Here is a 20,738-nt window from a genome sequence, read left to right on the forward strand (position 1 = left end):
TTATAATGTTCCAGATTGGATAGAGAAACAATAGTGATTCCCCCTTTAGCCCCTCTGCACTTACAAACGCAATACTTCAAATTTCAAACGTAAAAACGTCTCATTTTAAAATCATAAATAGATTTAATGTAACAAAGAATGCTTTATTTGAAAAGCAGATATGGTGTATGAAAGGGTTCTGTGTGCATGTGCAAGTGTATGTGTGCATTCTGTGAGGAGGTGTAGGCTACTATGAGGAGGTTTGCCTCCTGCGTGGGCACTCACCTTTACAGGCTCTCTAGCTGTCACTCACTGCACTCTGAGTGGACTGTCTGTCGTTCACAATGGAAGGGATCTGGCTGTGTAAGTACATGTTGAGAGACGGAGAGAGAAATGGATGGATGGAGGGGATGGGAGGGGGAGATGGAGGGAACGGGGAGAGGGGATGACTGAAGGAAAGAGGAAGGAAATACAGTGCATTCAGTGCACCGGCGGTCACGAGTCATGACAGCAGTCAAATTCCACGTGACCATTTAGTCATGGTAACTAGGCTTCTCCAAGCTCTGATGCTGCTGATGGTCATTAGTAGTCTACCAAACTTGCTAACTGCCTGGTACTCAGCACTCTATTGTCCCTCTAATCACTCTGACATTAATGCAAAAGCAATCGAAAATCAAATCAAACACTTCATGAGAGCCCATGAGCCCATGAGAAAAAATAGTTTTGATGGCCTCTATTAAAAAGAGGAGGATCCCATCAGCTTTCTATAAGCTAGGCCTAATATATTTATTTCTCAACTTTCCTAATATGAACCACATTGCTTCGCTTTACAACAGCCTACCTGTCTGGCATGAAAATGAGCCATGGGAAAAGCGTCCTCCATTCACTCCATTCACCCTGTTTTGAGAAAGGTACATGGTAATTGTCCATTCCAAATCAAAACTAATTTCACACTTATTTGATTTAGTATATGTAAAGACAATATTAAATTAAGAATAGTCTGATGGTTGACAATATTCAGGCTGTAACACAACACAATGAGGAAAAAGTCAAGGGCTGTGAATCAGTTATTACAGCCTGAATTTAAAAATGATTAAATTAAAGATTTTGTGTGTCTAGCCTACACACAATACCCCATAATGTCAAAGTGGAATTAAGTTTTTAGAAATAAAAAATGAAAAGCTGAAATGTCTTGAGTCAATAAGTATTCAACCCCTTATGTTCAGGAATAGCAATTTGCTTAACAAGTTACATAAGTTGCATGGACTGTTTAACATGATTTTGACTACCTCATCTCTGTACCCCACACATGCAATTATCTGTAAGGTCCCTCAGTCGAGCAGTGAATTTCAAACACAGATTCAACCACAAAGACCAGGGAGGTTTTCCAGTGCCTCGCAAAGAAGGGTGTGACGCGTACTGAGTATACGAAGAGGCAGGACGCAGACGCAGGAATTAACAAGGTCAAGGTTTACTTAACAATGAGCAAGATAAATAACAAAGATAGAGTAAATGACACGAAGCTAAACAATCACACACATCATCATCCAGAACAGTCCAGGGCTAAATAGGGGTGGTGATGAGATGATGAGGTGCAGGTGCGCTGGAGGTGATTAGGGTAAGTTGGGTTTCCATTCCGGTGTAGCCGAGGTGGTGCGCTCAGACCGGTGGCTCAGTAGACCGGCGAATCAGAGAGCCGGAGGGGAGCAACGGGAGGAGACGTGACAAAGGGCACCTATTTGTAGAAAGCAGACATTGAATATCCCTTGGCCGCATGGTGAAGTTATTAATTACACTTTGGATGGTGTGCCAATACCAAGGGCACAACTGTGGTTTTAGAAGTGGGGGGGACATTTTTTTATATATTTTTTAATCGAGTCGGATAAATACTCCAAACAGCCTACCCGACCGATTGGAGGTGTCCGCATGGTCCTAAAGCACACAGTTGCCTCGTTTTGTATCACATTCCAATGATAAAACTGGGGGGAACAAAAATACAATTTCAGAATGTGGGGGGTCATGTCTCCCCTGTCCCCAGTGAAAGTTGCGCCCCCGATCAATACACCCAGTCACTACAAAGATAGAGGCATCCTTCCTAACTCAGTTGCCTGAGAGGAAGGAAACCACACAGGGATTTCACCATGAGGCCAATAGTGACTTGAAAACAGTTACAGAGTTTAATGGCTGTGATAGTAAAAAACTGAGGATGGATCAACAACATTGTAGTTACTCCTCAAACCTAACCTAAATGACAGAGTGAAAAGAAGGAAGCCTGCACAGAATACAAATATTCCAAAACATGCATCCTGTTTGCAATAAAGCACTAAAGTAAAACTGCAATAAAAGTGGCAAAGAAATGAACTTCATGTGCTGAATAAAAATAGTTATGTTTGGGGCAAATCCAACACAACACATCACTGAGTACTACTCTTCATATTTTCAAGCATGGTGGTGGCTGCATCATGTTATGGGTATGCTTGTCATCGGCAAGGACGGGAGCTGTTTTTAGGATAAAAATAAATGGAATAGAGCTAAGCACAGGCAAAATCCTGGAGGAAAACCTGGTTCAGTCTGTTTTTCCAAAAGACACTAGAAGACAAATTCACCTTTCAGCAGGACAATAACTTAAAACACAAGGCCAAATATACCCTGGAGTTGCTTATCAAGCTGACATTGAATGTTCCTAAGTGGCCTAGTTACAGTTTTGACTTAAATCAGCTTGAACATCTATGGCAAGACTTGAACATGGCTGTCTAGCAATTATCAACAACCAACTTGACAGAGCTTGAAGAATAAAAAAATAAAATAATGTGCAAATATTGTACAATCCAGGTGTGCAAAGCTCTTAGAGACTTACCCAGAAAGACTCAAATGCATTGACTCAGGGGTATATGTATATGGGAATATGTATGTTCACTTTGTCATTATGGGTTGTTGTGTGTAGCTGGGGGGAGAAAAAACGTATATTTAATACATTTTTAATTCAGGCTGTAACACAACAAAATGTGGAATAAGTCAAGGGGTATGAATACTTTGTGAAAGCACTGTACACACACGCTAAACATTTTACCCCCCCCCCCCCCCCCCCCCAACACACACACACACACACACACACACACACACACACACACATTTTTTTTATGATCTATTCACCAGAGGAAATAATCAGTGTGAATTGCATCTGTCTGGTGGATCATCATAGCCAACACACATAATTATTGTCCCAATGAAGCTTTTTTCCACGGCAAAAAAAGAAAATGCAACTTCTATTATTTATATTTACATTATTCTGTTCATATACCATTGTTGTATCCTGCACCTGGGGAAATGGTTGGATGTGGGTCCTTTGCAGTTGAATTCATTCTTAACAGCAGTAATAACGCGTGCATGTTTGAGTGCATGCGTGTGTGTGTGTGTGTATGATGTACTATCATCTTCAGTCATTTAGCCAGACAGCGTTCTGCTGGTCCATTTTTACTTCTGTTGTATTTCTCATTTTCATTCACTCTCTTTCTCTCTCTCTCTCTCTCTCTCTCTCTCTCTCTCTCTCTCTCTCTCTCTCTCTCTCTCTCTCTCTCTCTCTCTCTCTCTCTCTCTCTCTCTCTCTCTCTCTTTCCCCTTGGGTGATGTTTGCAACTCAATTTGGCAAATGTAAGTTGCTATTGATTATTATTAATATTTATCATGTTTGTGAAAATGTATTTTCCCAGTGCTATTAATCTGTCCTGTTAATAAATGTCTTGCCAGGCCGGGCTGGAAGCCCCTGGGGAGCGCCTCTAACCACAGGGACAATATAGCGGCTGACAGCACAACACACACACACTGAACATTATACACACACGCACACACACACTAAACGTTATAAACACACACACACACTAAACGTTATAAACACACACACACACACACACACACACACACACACACACACACACACACACACAGGAGGCCTGCTCTCCACACAGGAGGTGGGGCTCTCTTTCATTTGGCTGTAGGCTCCCAGATGCTCTGTCTCACCCGACAAGGCAGTAGTAGCTCTAGACTGCTCAGCACAAAGGATACATCAATATGTCAGCACATTCAGAGTGACCTGTACACACACACGCACACGTGCGCGCGCACACACACACACACTCAGATATACACACACACACACACACACACACACACACACACACACACACACACACACACACACACACACTCACCTCTCAGTATATCCCTGCCTGCATCCATGGGACCAACACATGCATAACTACAGTACAGCTGCTTTATCATGCAGGCTGCAGCCTCTCTGAAAGAGGTGTGTGTTTGCATGCGCGTGTGTGTGCGTGTCCTTGTGTATGTGTCAGATCTCTGAGGCGTCCACAGCGAGTCATGCTTTAACAGGCGTGAGTTAGTGGAAGTTTTTTATTTTTTTTCATGCACCAGGGCTAACCCAGGCTTATTTTTTGGAGGGGAGGCTGAAATCTCACTCCAGGCCCCTGTGGGCCAGCACCCGCCGCCGCTCTGTAGAAGCAATATTGCTACTTTAAGTGTTATTAGGAAATGTTCCCCACTGCTTTTACAAGGAAAAACAGAGGCTCGACAGTATTGTAGTTGACCGTCCCCTGTGCGCACCCCCCTCCCTTCTCCCTTCTCCCTCCTCCCTCCTCCCTCCTCCCTCCTCCCTCCTCCCACCAACCCCCTCTCACTACCGTCCTACTGTATGTCATTGTGAAAAACCCACCGCCAAGGAAAAGTACACACAGTTTCATCACTTTCTCCCTCCCCCTTCTCCCTCTCTCTCCTCTCTCTCTCTCTCTCTCTCTCTCTCTCTCTCTCTCTCTCTCTCTCGCTCTCCCCCTGTCTCTCTCTCTCTCTTGCTCTCTCTCCCTTCCTGTCATATAAATCTGGGCCGATTAAAACTCTTTGTTAAGACAGAACAATCAAAGTGCCTGATTAAAGAGTACAGGTAAAAGTTTCTCATTTGTGGCCCTAGTGAAACCAAGTGGAAATATATTTTGTGGATTATTTGGGAGGTGGGGCGGCGAGTGCCAGATTAGGCCGCAACATCAAGTTTTTGGAAGTTGGTTATGCAAAATTTTTCATATCTGTCATGCCCCCCCCCCCCCCCCCCCCCCCCCCCCACACACACACACACACCCTTTTCTCCCCATATTTGGAGCGGGGAGGAATACTGCATATTTGTGCGTTTTCCCTCGATTCTCTCTTTTCATCAGGAACGGTTCTCGGAATTGAAATATCGATTTACTCCGGAGACAAAGATATAGTCTCTGTGTGCACTGGACTGGGAGAGCAACAGCCAATTCCCCTCATTTTCTTTCTTTTGGATTTTCTTATCCCATTAGAGAGGCTAGAGTTAACCATACATTTGGCCTGTCATAGCAGTTCAGGCCCAACTGATCCAGAGGCAATCAAAACAGCATTGCGCTGCAAAAATCGTACGCATTTGAGTTTATGCAATTGTGTTGCCAACATGTTGAAACTAAACAAAATACAAGTTTTGATTTGAACAACATGGCGCACCTGCAGGGATTGAATGTGAGCCGAATGTCACAGAAGTAAGGCTTGACTATACCATACTAGTCGACGTGGATGTCGATTAAGGCACGTAATAATAAAAGTAATAATAAATACATAATGAGTAACGATAACTTGGATATGTACATGGGGTACCAGTATCGAGTCGATGTGCAGGGATATGAGGTTATTGAGGTAGATATGTACATATAACTAGGAATAAATTGACTAGGCAACAGGATAGGAAATAAACAGTAGCAGAAGCGGATGTGATGAGTCCAAAAAGTGAGTGCAAAAAGGGTCAATGCAGATAGTCCGGGTAGCTGTTTGGTTAACTATTTAACTATTTAAGATGTTTAGGGTCATGTTGGTTCCAGACTTGGTGCATCGGTACTGCTTGTCGTGTGGTAGCAGAGACAACAGTATATGACTTGGGTGGCTGGAGTCTTTGACCATTTTTAGGGTCTTACTCTGACACTGCCTGGTATAGAGGTCCTGGATGGCAGGGAGTCAGATGCCAAGCAGTTGCCATACCAAGCGGTGATGCAGCCAGTTAAGATGCTCTCAATGGTGCAGCTGTGGAACTTCTTCAGCCTCCTGAGGGTGAAGAGAGGTGGTCGTACCCTCTTCACGACTATGTTGGTGTGTGTGGACCATGATAGATCCTTAGGGATGTGGACACCGAGAAACAAAGCTCTCGACCCGCTCCACTACAGCCCAATCGATGTGAATGGGGGTGTGCTCGGCCCTCCATTTCCTGTGATCCATGATCAGCTCCAAGTCAATGGGAGACTCTTGTTTTCCAGCACAGCTAGCAATAACAAAGGGGCCTGTTTAAAGAAGCGCATTTCAAATGTATTAAATAAATCGGTAACACTTTATTTGGATAGTCCATCTGTAGATGCTCTACAGACTATCAGTAACATTCCAACTAACTAGCTGCTAACCCTAACGCTAGCCCTTACCCTAATCTTCACCTTTACTCTTACTCTAAACCTAACCCTAACCGTAACCCTAGCAAGCAGTTGCTTATCAACAGAGAGTTTGTTGATAGTGTGACCATCTGTAGAGCATCTACAGATGGATTATCCGGACTATCCAAATAAAGTGTGACCAATAAATCTGATGCCTTCATGTTGCAGGGATCTCTGGATGCACAGTAGTTTCCAGTGGAATAACACAAGCCAAACAAGCGGCCCATTGTAGGCCCAGCCAGCGCCAGGACCCCCAAGGTGCGAATTAATGATTGACCCCTGATGTAATCAGGATAAATAGTTCTCTGTGAAAAGAGAGATGAGGAGAGAAAGAACAACATGGTGGAGGGAGAAAGGAAGGCACTTTCTAGAGTTTTTTTAAGCAGCCCTCCGGGAGACAGTGCTAACATCTATCTCGTCTTTAGAGACCAAGGCCAAACAAATCAGTGAAAACAGTTCGGCTCAGTTTTTAGCTTCCCTCCTCCCCACCTCCTCTCTTCCTGACCCCCTTCATTATGTTCCTGCAAATGTTATGGTCTAACATGGCCAAGCCCTCAACTAGAATGTCACAATGAAAAAGGAGGGGAGAGAGGAGTTTTTTTTCTGTGGTGATTAGTTTTAACTTTCCCTTTTTTGTGGCAGATTTTTATGAATAAGGGAACTGAGCTCGGACGATCTTAACTCCTGGCCAGAAGACATTGTGTTTTTTGCTTGGAGCTCCGCTCCAGCGGTTTCTGTCCTATGTTTCGTTAAAATTAGGGAAGTAACAGCAGCAACCATGTCTTCGGTTGTTGCGCTCGATGGGTCTGGTGCCAGCTAAAGGGGAGAGAAAAAACGTTTTTAATGGTTCGAAAGCACTTTTGATTCTTGAAAACTGCACCAGATAGGCTGAGGTTATAAACGTTTAATTGATTTGTGAAAAGTGGAAGCTACTGCTGGAGTACATGTTTCCCTTCGCTTAATTGCCTGCCTGGTCTGGGCCCCTATGAAACCATGATCATTCAAATAAATTGGTAAAAGCCTTCGTTTTACTGCCCAGCTTTTATATGATACGTTTCCTGGATCTCTCAGGATGCTCTCTTGCCAGTCACTAAGAGTCTGTGACAGTGCTTTAATAGTTCACGTTTACATTTGAGACTTACATATCCGGTAATTCTGCAATTATTATTTCTCAATATTGTACGATCCAAAACCCAAGCGTTTATTGGAGCGAAGGCAGATAATTGATTTCAGATACTCCTTGGTGTCGATTATCAATTGTTTCAATGTAAAGTTCTCCTCAATTTCGTCATTCCAATGTCTATCTTCTGAGACTTTTTGTTCATACAGTAAATACAGTAATGATCATCTTGAACAGCTCTTAATCTAATGATCCACAGTGATCTGGAAGTTGTGCAACTGATAAGTTGATTAGGTCATTAGGCTATAAACTGGAACGTACTATCTTACCTGCAGAGTACCCTCATTATATAATCAACAAGTAAGAGTAAGTGAGTTAGACCGGTTCAATCTTCCTACGTTTTATTGTTCTCAACTTGGCTTCTGAGTTCAACGGCTGTGGATACAAGCGCCAGGCCAGCTTCAGTGAGTCCTAAAGCGGTCTTATGTTGTTGGCAGGGTCGGTCGGGAGGAGGAGGGGGCCGGTTGATTGGAAACACTCCTAAAGTAATTGCGCAGCCTAGTTAGGCCTGATTGCCCGGCCTGTGTTTGGATAGCAAACTGCAGTTAGTGCTTCTAGCAAAAGACACCAGGACTTGTCCACTCCACTCCACGCTGCCACACTACCGCCTACCTGCTCCCTCCGTCGTCCAGGCAACCTATAAATTGTTGTGAGTTTGAGATAGTCAGAATCAATGTCTGTTACATTTGAGTGCTGCATTTGAGTGCTGCCCTTGGGTACTAACATGTGGTATATACAGTGAGGGAAAAAAGTATTTGATCCCCTGCTGATTTTGTACGTTTGCCCACTGACAAAGACATGATCAGTCTATAATTTTAATGGTAGGTTTATTTGAACAGTGAGAGACAGAATAACAACAAAAAAATCCAGAAAAACGCATGTCAAAAATGTTATCAATTGATTTGCATTTTAATGAGGGAAATAAGTATTTGACCCCTCTGCAAAACATGACTTTGTACTTGGTGGCAAAACCCTTGTTGGCAATCACAGAGGTCAGACGTTTCTTGTAGTTGGCCACCAGGTTTGCACACATCTCAGGAGGGATTTTGTTCCACTCCTCTTTGCAGATCTTCTCCAAGTCATTAAGGTTTCGAGGCTGACGTTTGGCAACTCGAACCTTCAGCTCCCTCCACAGATTGTCTATAGGATTAAGGTCTGGAGACTGGCTAGGCCACTCCAGGACCTTAATGTGCTTCTTCTTGAGCCACTCCTTTGTTGCCTTGGCCGTGTGTTTTGGGTCATTGTCATGCTGGAATAACCATCCACAACCCATTTTCAATGCCCTGGCTGAGGGAAGGAGGGTCTCACCCAAGATTTGACGGTACATGGCCCCGTCCATCGTCCCTTTGATGCGATGAAGTTGTCCTGTCCCCTTAGCAGAAAAACACCCCCAAAGCATAATGTTTCCACCTCCATGTTTGACGGTGGGGATGGTGTTCTTGGGGTCATAGGCAGCATTCCTCCTCCTCCAAACATGGCAAGTTGAGTTGATGCCAAAGAGCTCGATTTTGGTCTCATCTGACCACAACACTTTCACCCAGTTCTCCTCTGAATAATTCCGATGTTCATTGGCAAACTTCAGACGGCCCTTGCCCAGGGGGACCTTGCGTGCGCTGCAAGATTTCAGTCCTTCACGGCAAAGTGTGTTACCAATTGTTTTTCTTGGTGACTATGGTCCCAGCTGCCTTGAGATCATTGACAAGATCCTCCCGTGTAGTTCTGGGCTGATTCCTCACCGTTCTCATGATCATTGCAACTCCACAAGGTGAGATCTTTCATGGAGCTCCAGGCCGAGGGAGATTGACAGTTATTCGGTGTTTCTTTCATTTGCGAATAATCGCACCAACTGTTGTCACCTTCTCACCAAGCTGCTTGGCGATGGTCTTATAGCCCATTTCAGCCTTGTCCCTGACATCCTTGGAGAGCTCTTTGGTCTTGGCCATGGTGGAGAGTTTGGAATCTGATTGATTGATTGTTTCTGTGGACAGGTGTCTTTTATACAGGTAACAAGCTGAGATTAGGAGCACTCCCTTTAAGAGTGTGCTCCTAATCTCAGCTCGTTTCCTGTATAAAAGACACCTAGGAGCCAGAAATCTTTCTGATTGAGAGGGGGTCAAATACTTATTTCCCTCATTAAAATGCAAATCAATTTCTAACATTTTTGAAATGTGTTTTTCTGGATTTTGTTGTTGTTATTCTGTCTCTCACTGTTCAAATAAACCTACCATTAAAATTATAGACTGATAATTTCTTTGTCAGTGGGCAAACGTACAAAATCAGCAGGGGATCAAATACTTTTTTTCCCTCACTCTATGTGTTTTATTGTACTACAGAGTTTTTCCACTTTTTGTTGCAGCATGGTACTTGTACTGCAAATATATTTGCTATCTGTATCTGTAGGGGTGTTCACGAAAACAAAATTAATTTAATTTACTCGATCTTTCAAACTTCTGCTCCAAAATACACTGCATGACCAAAAGTATGTGAACACCTGCTTGTCGAAAATCTCATTCCAAAATCATGGGCATTAATATGAAGTTGGTCCCCCCTTTGCTGCTATAACAGCCTCCACTCTTCTGGGAAGGCTTTCCACTAAATGTTGGAACATTGCTGTGGGGACTTGCTTCCATTCAGCCACAAGAGCATTAGTGAGGTCGGCACTGATGTGATTAGGCCTGGCTTGCAGTCGGCGTGATAATTTATCCCAAATGTGTTCAATGGGGTTGAGGTCAGGGCTCTGTGCAGGCCAGTCAAGTTCTTCCACACCGATCTCAACAAACCATTTCTGTGTGGATCTCGCTTTGTGCACGGGGGCATTGTCATGCTGAAACAGGAAAGGGCCTTCCCCAAACTGTTGCCACAAAGTTAGAAGCACACAATAATCTAGAATGTCATTGTATGCTGCAGCATTAAGATTTCCCTTCACTGGAACTAAGGGGCCTAGTCCGGCACTATGCATTGGGGCAGGTAGCGTTCTTTTGGCATCCGCCAAACCCAGATGCTTCCGTCGGACTGCCAGTTGGTGAAGCGTGATTCATCACTCCAGAGAACGCGTTTCCACTGCTCCAGAGTCCAATGGCTGCGAGCTTCACACCACTCTAGCCAACGCTTGGCATTGCGCATGGTGATCTTTGACTTGTGTGTGGCTGCTCGGCCATGGAAACCCATTTCATGAAGCTCAGACAAACAGTTATTGCGCTGATGTTGCTTCCAGAGGCAGTTTGGAACTTGCAACCGAGGACTGAAGATTTGTACGTGCTACGCGCTTCAGCACTCGGTGGTCCAGTTCTGTGAGCTTGTGTGGCCTACCACTTTGTGGCTGAGCCGTTGTTGCTCCTAGACACTGCCACTTCACAATAACAGCACTTACAGTTGACAGGGCAGCTCTAGCAGGACAGTATTTTGACGAACTGACTTGTGAGAAAGGTGGCATCCTATGGCGGTGCCACATTGAAAGTCACTGAGCTCTTCTGTAAGACCATTCTACTGCCAATGTTTGTCTATGGAGATTGCATGGCTGTGTGCTCAATTTTATACACCTGTCAGCAACGGGTGTGGCTGAAATAGCCGAATCCACTAATTTGAAGGGGTGTCCACATACGTTTGTATATATAGTCTATGTCTGACTTTCTCCAAGTGATCTGGCCATGACTGTGCGAGAGGGAGGTTAGGAGTTTAGGCAGATGGTGTGTCAAGCTAGACTTGTGCCCCTCTAATTCTTTGTCTTCATCGTTGTCGTTGGACGGTGGAAACCCGAACACCACAATTACACTGTCAGCCACAGAACAGTGACAAGCATAGGTGACTAATCTAAACTGGCGAGTGACTGGCAATGCCTGGGTCATTTCTCCCCCATTATCTGTAAGATGACCCGGCAGGAAATGGCGGTGGTTGTGACTGAATGGAACACCATGTCCCATCAGGGCCTCCTCTGACGGTGGGAAATGTTTTGACTGGGAATACTGTGGGCAGGCTACCTTAACTGGGTCTGAAGGCTTTTTGGTTTTACGTCTTTCGCTTGTTTGGGTTGTGTGAGTCAGTTAGTAGAGCTGGCCTAGAGTGGCCCGGTATGGTTAAGTTCTATTGGTGATACTGCCTACAGTATAAAAATCCTGTCTATACAATATGCTGTCTTTTGGTGATACTGATATAAAGTCCCAGTGTTGTGACTGTTTCTTACAAAATGGAGTGAGTTGCAGAGAATAAGCCAAGATACTGCAGTGAAGGTCAAGCATTTCTTTCTCACTCTGAAGACATGTATTTTTTTTAACCTTTATTTAACTAGGCAAGTCAGTTAAGAACAAATTCTTATTTACAATGACGGCCTATACAGGCCAAACCTGGACGACGCTGGGCCAATTGTGCGCCGCCCTATGTATACAGTATATACCTTGTAGTCATTCTCTCTCTCTCTCTCTCGCTCTCTCTGTCTCTCTCTCTCTCTCTTTGAATCTCAATTGACATGTGTGGTTAATCAAAAACTAAAGCAGGAAGCACCAGTGACTTGGTTAATAAAAAAGTGGTCAGATGACGCAGATGCTAAGCTACAGGACTGTTTTGCTAGCACAGACTGGAACATGTTCCGGGATTCTTCAGATAGCATTGAGGAGTACACCACATCAGTCACTGGTGCATCGATGAAGTCGTCCCCATAGTGACCGTACGTACATACCCCAACCAGAAGCCATGGATTACAGTTAACATCCGCACTGAGCTAAAGGGTAGAGCTGCCGCTTTCAAGGAGCGGGACTCTAACCCGGACGCTTATAAGAAATCCCGCTATGCCCTCCGACAAACCATCAAACAGGCAAAGAGTCAATACAGGACTAAGACTGAATCGTACTACACCGGCTCTGAAGCTCGTCGGATGTGGCAGGGCTTGAAGAATATTACAGACTACAAAGGGAAGCACAGCCGTGAGCTGCCCAGTGACACAAGCCTACCAGACGAGCTAAACCACTTCTATGCTCGCTTCGAGGCAAGCAACACTGAAGCATGCATGAGAGCACCAGTTGTTCTGGATGACTATGTGATCACGCTCTCCGTAGCTGATGTGAGTAAGACTTTTAAGCAGGTCAACATTCACAAGGCCGCAGGGCCAGACGGATTACCAGGACATGTACTCTGAGCATGTGCTGACCAACTGGCAAGTGCCTTCACCGACATTTTCAACATGTCCCTGACTGAGTCTGTAATACCAACATGTTTCAAGCAGACCACCATAGTCCATGTGCCCAAGGACACTAAGATAACCTGCCTAAATGACTACCGATCCATAGCACTGATGTCTGTAGCCATGAAGTGCTTTGAAAGGCTGGTCATGGCTCACATCAACACCATTATCCCAGAAACCCTAGACCCACTCCAATTTGTATACTGCCCCAACAGATCCACAGATGATGCAATCTCTATTGCACTCCACACTGCCCTTTCCCACCTGGACAAGAGGAACACCTACGTGATAATGCTATTCATTGACTACAGCTCAGTGTTCAACACCATAGTGCCCTCAAAGCTCATCACTAAGCTAAGGATCCTGAGACTAAACACCTCCCTCTGCAACTGGATCCTGGACTTCCTGACGGGCCGTCCCCAGGTAGTAAGGGTAGGTAACAACACATCTGCCACGCTGATCCTCAACACGGGGGCCCCTCAGGGGTGCGTGCTCAGTGGTAGGCCTGATCACCGACAACGATGAGACAGCCTATAGTGAGGAGGTCAGAGACCTGGCCGTGTGGTGCCAGAATAACAACCTCTCCCTCAACGTGACCAAGACAAAGGAGATGATTGTGGATTACAGGAAAAAAAAGAGGACTGAGCACGCCCCCATTCTCATCGACAGGGCTGTAGTAGAACAGGTTGAGAGCTTCAAGTTCCTTGGTGTCCACATAACCAACGAACTATCATGGTCCAAACACACCAAGACAGTCGTGAAGAGGGCACGACAAAGCCTATTCCCTCTCAGGAGACTTAAAAGATTTGGCATGGGTCCTCAGATCCTCAAAAAGTTCTACAGCTACAGGTAGTGCGTACGGCCCAGTGCATCACTGAGGCCAAGCTTCCTGCCATCCAGGACCTCTATACCAGGCGGTGTCAGAGGAAGGCCCTCAACATTGTCAGACTCCAGGCACCCTAGTCATAGACTGTTCTCTCTACTACCGCACAGCAAGCGGTACCGGAGCGCCAAGTCTAGGTCCAAAAGGCTTCTCAACAGCTTCTACCCCCAAGCCATAAGACTCCTGAACAGCTAATCATGGCTACCCGGACTATTTGCACCCCCACCCCATCTTTTTACGCTGCTGCTACTCTGTTAATGATGTATGCATAGTCACTTTAACTCTACCTACATGTACATATTACCTCAACTACCTCAACTAGCCGGTTTCCCCGCACATTGACTCTGCAACGGTACCCCCCTGTATATAGCCTCCCTACTGTTATTTTATTTTACTTCTGTTCTTTTTTTCTCAACACTTTTTTGTTGTTATTTTACTTTTTTATTAAGTAATGAATGCATTGTTGTTTAAGGGCTGTAAGTAAGCATTTCACGGTAATGTCTACACCTCTTGTATTCAGTGCATGTGGCAAATAAAATTTTATTTGATTTTAATGGTTGAATAAATAAGAAACTGTACATAAACTAACTCTCTTTCTCTTCCTCTCTCAGATGACAGTGAGCCAGTGGACAGCATGCACGAGACAGAGGCCCACCTCCTGGCGGGAGGGGGTGAGAGTGGGGAGGAGGAGACCGAGGACAGCATCATGTCCCCCATCCCCGTAGGAACCCTGTCCCCGCACCCCAACAACCACCACCACCTTCCCCACCACCATCACAGCCACCATCATCACCACGAGGACCCGTTCACGCCCAAGGAAGGCTCGCCCTACGAGGTGCCCGTCTACATTCCCGACGACATTCCCGTCCCCAGCGACCTGGAGCTGCGTGAGTCCTCGGTGCCCGGAGTGGGCCTGGGGATATGGGCCAAAACCCGGATTGGGTCGGGAGAGCACTTCGGACCTCACAGCACACTGCAGAGCGCCACGGTCAAAGACAGCTCCTTCGGATGGGAGGTAGGTCATTGTTCTGTAGACGTTCTTTAGAAGTCTTTACTATGTGATTTATCTCTCGCACCCAGTTTGTACCCAGCAAACCAAATTTGGTTCTGTGAAAGTTCCCAGAACATTCATTAGGTTGCGGCAAATATTCTCATAACAAAACTGTCCAGTGTGCTGATGATTATACAATGTTTGTATAAAACATTCGCTTGACGCTACAAGAACGTTCCCAGAACACATTTAGTCTGTTCTTTAAAGGTTCCCAGAATGTGTTATTAGGTTGTGGGAAGAGTCTGGTGGGGACATTGTGGGGACATCGCAAAATATATGTTCCCAAAACACAATTTTTTTTCCAGTTGTGCGGATGATTATACACTACCGGTCAAAGGTTTTAGATCATCTACTCATTCAAGGGTTTTTCTTTATTTTTACTATTTTCTACATTGTAGAATAATAGTGAAGACATCAAAACTAGGAAATAACACATATGGAATCATGTAGTAACCAAAAAAGTGTTAAACAAATCAAAATATATTTTATATTTGAGATTCTTCAAATAGCCACCCTTTGCTTTGATGACAGCTTTGCACATTCTTGGCATTCTCTCAACCAGCTTCATGAGTTAGTCACCTGGAATGCATTTCAATTAACAGGTGTGCCTTCTTAAATGTTTATTTGTGGAATTTCTTTCCTTCTTAATGCGTTTGAGCCAATCAGTTGTGTTGTAACAAAGTAGGGTGGGTATAGAGAAGATAGCCCTGTTTGGTAAAAGACCAAGTCCATATTATGGCAATAACAGCTCAAATAAGCAAAGAGAAACAACAGTCCATCATTACTTTAAGACTTGAAGGTCAGTCAATACGGAACATTTCAAGAACTTTGAACGTTTCTTTAAGTGCAGTCGCAAAAACCATCAAGCGCTATGATGAAACAGTCTCTCATTAGGACCACCACAGGAATGGAAGACCCAGAGTTACAGTGGGGAAAAAAGTATTTAGTCAGCCACCAATTGTGCAAGTTCTCCCACTTAAAAAGATGAGAGAGGCCTGTAATTTTCATCACAGGTACACATCAACTATGACAGACAAATTGAGAAAAAAAAATCCAGAAAATCACATTGTAGGATTTTTAATTCATTTATTTGCAAATTATGGTGGAAAATAAGTATTTGGTCAATAACAAAAGTTTCTCAATACTTTGTTATATACCCTTTGTTGGCAATGACACAGGTCAAACGTTTTCTGTAAGTCTTCACAAGGTTTTCACACACTGTTGCTGGTATTTTGGCCCTTTCCTCCATGCAGATCTCCTCTAGAGCAGTGATGTATTGGGGCTGTCGCTGGGCAACACAGACTTTCAACTCCCTCCAAAGATTTTCTATGGGGTTGAGATCTGGAGACTGGCTAGGCCACTCCAGGACCTTGAAATGCTTCTTACGAAGCCACTCCTTCGTTGCCCGGGCGGTGTGTTTGGGATCATTGTCATGCTGAAAGACCCAGCCACGTTTCATCTTCAATGCCCTTGCTGATGGAAGGAGGTTTTCACTCAAAATCTCACGATACATGGCCCCATTCATTCTTTCCTTTACACGGATCAGTCGTCCTGGTCCCTTTGCAGAAAAACAGCCCCAAAGCATGATGTTTCCACCCGCATGCTTCACAGTAGGTATGGTGTTCTTTGGATGCAACTCAGCATTCTTTGTCCTCTAAACACGACGAGTTGAGTTTTTACCAAAAAGGTATATTTTGGTTTCATCTGACCATATGACATTATCCCAATCCTCCTCTGGATCATCCAAATGTACTCTAGCAAACTTCAGACGGGCCTGGACATGTACTGGCTTAAGCAGGGCGACACGTCTTGCACTGCAGGATTTGAGTCCCTGGCGGCGTAGTGTGTTACTGATGGTAGGCTTTGTTACTTTGGTCCCAGCTCTCTGCAGGTCATTCACTAGGTCCCCCCGAGTGGTTCTGGGATTTTTGCTCACCGTTCTTGTGATCATTTTGACCCCACGGGGTGAGATCTTGCCTGGAGCCCCAGATCGAGGGAGATTATCAGTGGTCTTGTATGTCTTCCATTTCCTAATAATTGCTCCCACAGTTGATTTCTTCAAACCAAGCTGCTTACCTATTGCAGATTCAGTCTTCCCAGCCCGGTGCAGGTCTACAATTTTGTTTCTGGTGTCCTTTGACAGCTCTTTGGTCTTGGCCATAGTGGAGTTTGGAGTGTGACTGTTTGAGGTTGTGGACAGGTGTCTTTTATACTGATAACAAGTTCAAACAGGTGCCATTAATACAGGTAATGAGTGGAGGACAGAGGAGCCTCTTAAAGAATAAGTTACAGGTCTGTGAGAGCCAGAAATCTTGCTTGTTTGTAGGTGACCAAATACTTATTTTTGCACCATAATTTGCAAATAAATTCATTAAAAATCCTACAATGTGATTTTCTGGAAAATCTTTTCTCAATTTGTCTGTCATAGTTGACGTGTACCTATGATGAAAATTACAGGCCTCTCTCATCTTTTTAAGTGGGAGAACTTGCACAATTGGTGGCTGACTAAATACTTCCCCCACTGTACCTCTGCTGCAGAGGATTAGTTCATTAGAGTTACCAGCCTCAGAAATTGCAGCCCAAATAAATGCTTCACAGAGTTCAAGTAACAGACACATCTCAACATCAACTGTTCAATGGAGACTGTGTGAATCAGGCCTTCATGGTTGAATTGCTGCAAAGACACCACTACTAAAGGACACCAATAATAAGAAGACACTTGCTTGGGTCAAATAACACGAGCAATGGACATTAGAACGGTGGAAATGTGTCCTTTGGTCTGGAGTCCAATTTTGAAATGTTTGGTTCCAACCGCCGTGTCTTTGTGAGAAGCGGTGTGGGTGAACGGATGATCTCCGCATGTGTATTTCCCACTGTAATGCATGGAGGAGGAGGTGTTATGGTGTCGGGGTGCTTTGCTGGTGACACCGTCTGTGATTTATTTAGAATTCAAGGCACACTTAACTAGCATGGCTACCACATCATTCTGCAGCGATACGCCATCCCATCTGTTTTGGGCTTAGTGGGACTATCATTTGTTTTTCAACAGGACAATGACCCAACACACCTCCAGGCTGTGTAAGGGCTATTTTACCAAGAAGGAGAGTGATGGAGTGCTGCATCAGATGACCAGGCCTCCACAATCCCCCGACCTTAACCAAATTGAGATGGACCACAGAGTGAAGGAAAAGCAGCCAACAAGTGCTCAGCATATGTGGGAACTCCTTCAAGACTGTGGGAAAAGCATTCTAGCTGAAGCTGGTTGAGAGAATGCCAAGAGTGTGCAAAGCTGTCATCAAGGCAAAGGGTGGCTATTTGAAGAATCTCAAATATAAAATATATTTTGATTTGTTTAACACTTTTTTGCTTACTACATGATTCCATATGTGTTATTTCAGAGTTTTGATGTCTTCACTATTATTCTACATTGAATGAGTAGGTGTTCTAAAACTTTTGACCGGTAGTGTACAATGTTTCTTTTAGGGTGCAAAAAACATTCACCTGATGTTACAAGAACATTCCAAGAGTGTCCTTTCATGTTTCAGTGTTATCTTACTCTTGAGGAAGTTAGTTGTACAACCATTCATGTAGAATCACATATGGCAATTACATTACAATTTATTAGACAAACATTTTTTCTCACATTCTGTTGATAGTCGCAAGTGGGGATCAAACCTGGGAGCTTTGGAGTGTTATCCCTGGAATTAATCCATTGCACCGGGACTAATTTAAAAATAAAGCTACTTACACCTGATTTTACTCTGACTTCCAAGTTGTGGTGTTTGTCTTTGCAAAAAGAGAGGATGACTGAATCTAGAAGGACTTTTATTTTCCCTGCCAACTTGATTTAAAAAATCAGGTTAAATTATTGCCTGCTAAATTGCGGTGAGGTGTACATAATGTGCATATGTACTAAGACATATAGCCATAGTTTGGATCATAATTTAAGTATTTCAGTACAAAGTTAAATCCACTAGAATTATTAGGATCCTGGTGGAGCAGCAGACTAAGTAGTCTACAGGGCTTGAAGTTGGCAGATTGCCGGTTCAAATATACTTGATTACTGTTCTTTAAAAAAGCTATAGCTATGCTTGGACAATACCCTAATATAATTATATAAGAAGATTGAAATGCTATTTGTTTAAAAGCAACTTCATACAATAATGTTACATTACACATCAATGTTAGCAGAACATTGCAACAATATTTTCAGAACTTTACTTGCATTACCGTGGAAGTATGTTTTTAGAACAAATCTGGATCATCATGTCATAACCTTACAGAATAACTTTATAAGAGTCTTACAGGAATGTTTCGTGTTTGTTGTTATAGGTGTTAGTAGTAATATCGTTATCAAAAGGTGTCATTGTACGCTGATGATTCATGTTTTCTTTTAAATCCACAACTTGAATCCCTCCACAGCCTCATAGAGGATCTAGATACATTTTCTAACCTCTCTGGATTACAACCAAATTATGATAAATGTACTATATTACGTATTGGATCACTAAAAAATACAATTTTTACATTACCATGTAGTTTACCAATAAAATGGTCTGATGGTGATGTGGATATACTCTGAATACATATCCCAAATGAAATAAATGATCTCACTCCCAAAAAATGTAATAGGAAGTTAGCAAAAATAGATAAGATCTTGCTACCTATTTACCTATTTGCTTATGGTCTTGCTTTGCCTAGCGAACAGTTTTTTAAATTATATGAGAAAAAAATATTCAATTTTATTTGGAACGGCAAGCCAGACAAAATTAAACGGGCCTATTTATATAATGAATATGAATTAGGAAGACAGAAATTATTAAATGTTCAAGCATTAGACCTATCACTAAAAGCTTCAGTCATACAAAAATTATACTTAAATCCGAACTGGTTCTCTAGCAAATTAGTAAGATTGTCTCACCCAATGTTCAAGAAGGGACTTTTTCCCTTTATTCAGATTACAACCCCTCACTTTCAGGTATTTGAAAAGGAAATCATCTCCCAAATATCACTATTTCTAAAACAAGTCATAGAAAGTTGGTTGCAATTTCAATTTAATCCTCCAGAAATGACAGAAGAAATATTGCAACAAATATTGTGGTTAAACTCAAACATACTAATTGATAAAAAAAACATTATTTTTTGAGAAAATTTTCAAACAAGTATAATCTTTGTAAATTATATTATCGGTAGGAATGGTGGAGTTATGTCGCACATGCAGCTAACAAAAACATATTGAAATGTCTGCTCTACCCAAAATTACAACCAAATAATTGCAGCATTACCGCAAAAAATGGAAGAGGAAAGTGGAAGGAGGAAAAAGTAAGGAACTTGTCTGTCGGCCTTGCATTAAATAACATAATCGGTTAAAGAATATTGTGATAAATAAAAAAGTTTACCAGTTTCATTTAAGGACCAAAAGATTGACAGCCATCCCATATAGATTGCAAAATAGTTGGGAAGAGATTTTTGACGTACCAATTCCATGGCATAGTGTTTATGAACTGATACGCAAAACGACGCCGGATTCAAAACTTAGAATTTTTCAATTAAAATTATTATATAAAATTCTTGCTACCAATAGAATGTTATTTGTATGGGGGATACAATCTTCCCAGCTCTGCAGATTTGGCTGTGAAGAGACAGAATCATTAGATCATTTGTTTTAGTACTGTCCATTTGTAGCTTGTTTCTGGACACAGGTCCAGGAATGGCTGAAGGATTGCAATATTTGCATGAAGCTGACCCTGCAGATAGCACTACTGGGGGATCTGAAAAGTCATAGTCAATCGATCAATAATATAATAATACTTTTAGCAAAGATGTTTATTTTCAATTCACAAACTGTAGAAACAATGAGAATAGAAATGTTCAGAACTTTTGTAAAACATCACAGTACAGTTGAAAAATATATGGCAAATAGAAATCCAATATGGATGGTGTTAAGAGATAGATGGGAGGTGTTGAATGGAGCT

General features: G+C 43.1%; 1 protein-coding gene across 1 annotated transcript in view; it reads left to right on the plus strand.

Annotated features, from left to right (window-relative positions):
* The window catches only part of LOC311149964 (histone-lysine N-methyltransferase PRDM16-like), a gene marked incomplete at both ends in the record, with an annotated part of 373,121 nt that overhangs the window by 72,753 nt on the left and 279,630 nt on the right, over nt 1-20,738 (plus strand). The window contains one exon of the mRNA XM_084187181.1: nt 14,324-14,727. Within this exon, the coding sequence (XP_084043307.1) occupies nt 14,324-14,727 (404 nt within the window). The remainder of the gene's footprint in view (nt 1-14,323; nt 14,728-20,738) is intronic.

The sequence above is a fragment of the Coregonus lavaretus genome (assembly GCF_964263955.1).
Source record: "Coregonus lavaretus genome assembly, chromosome: 22".
Classification (NCBI taxonomy): domain Eukaryota; kingdom Metazoa; phylum Chordata; class Actinopteri; order Salmoniformes; family Salmonidae; genus Coregonus; species Coregonus lavaretus.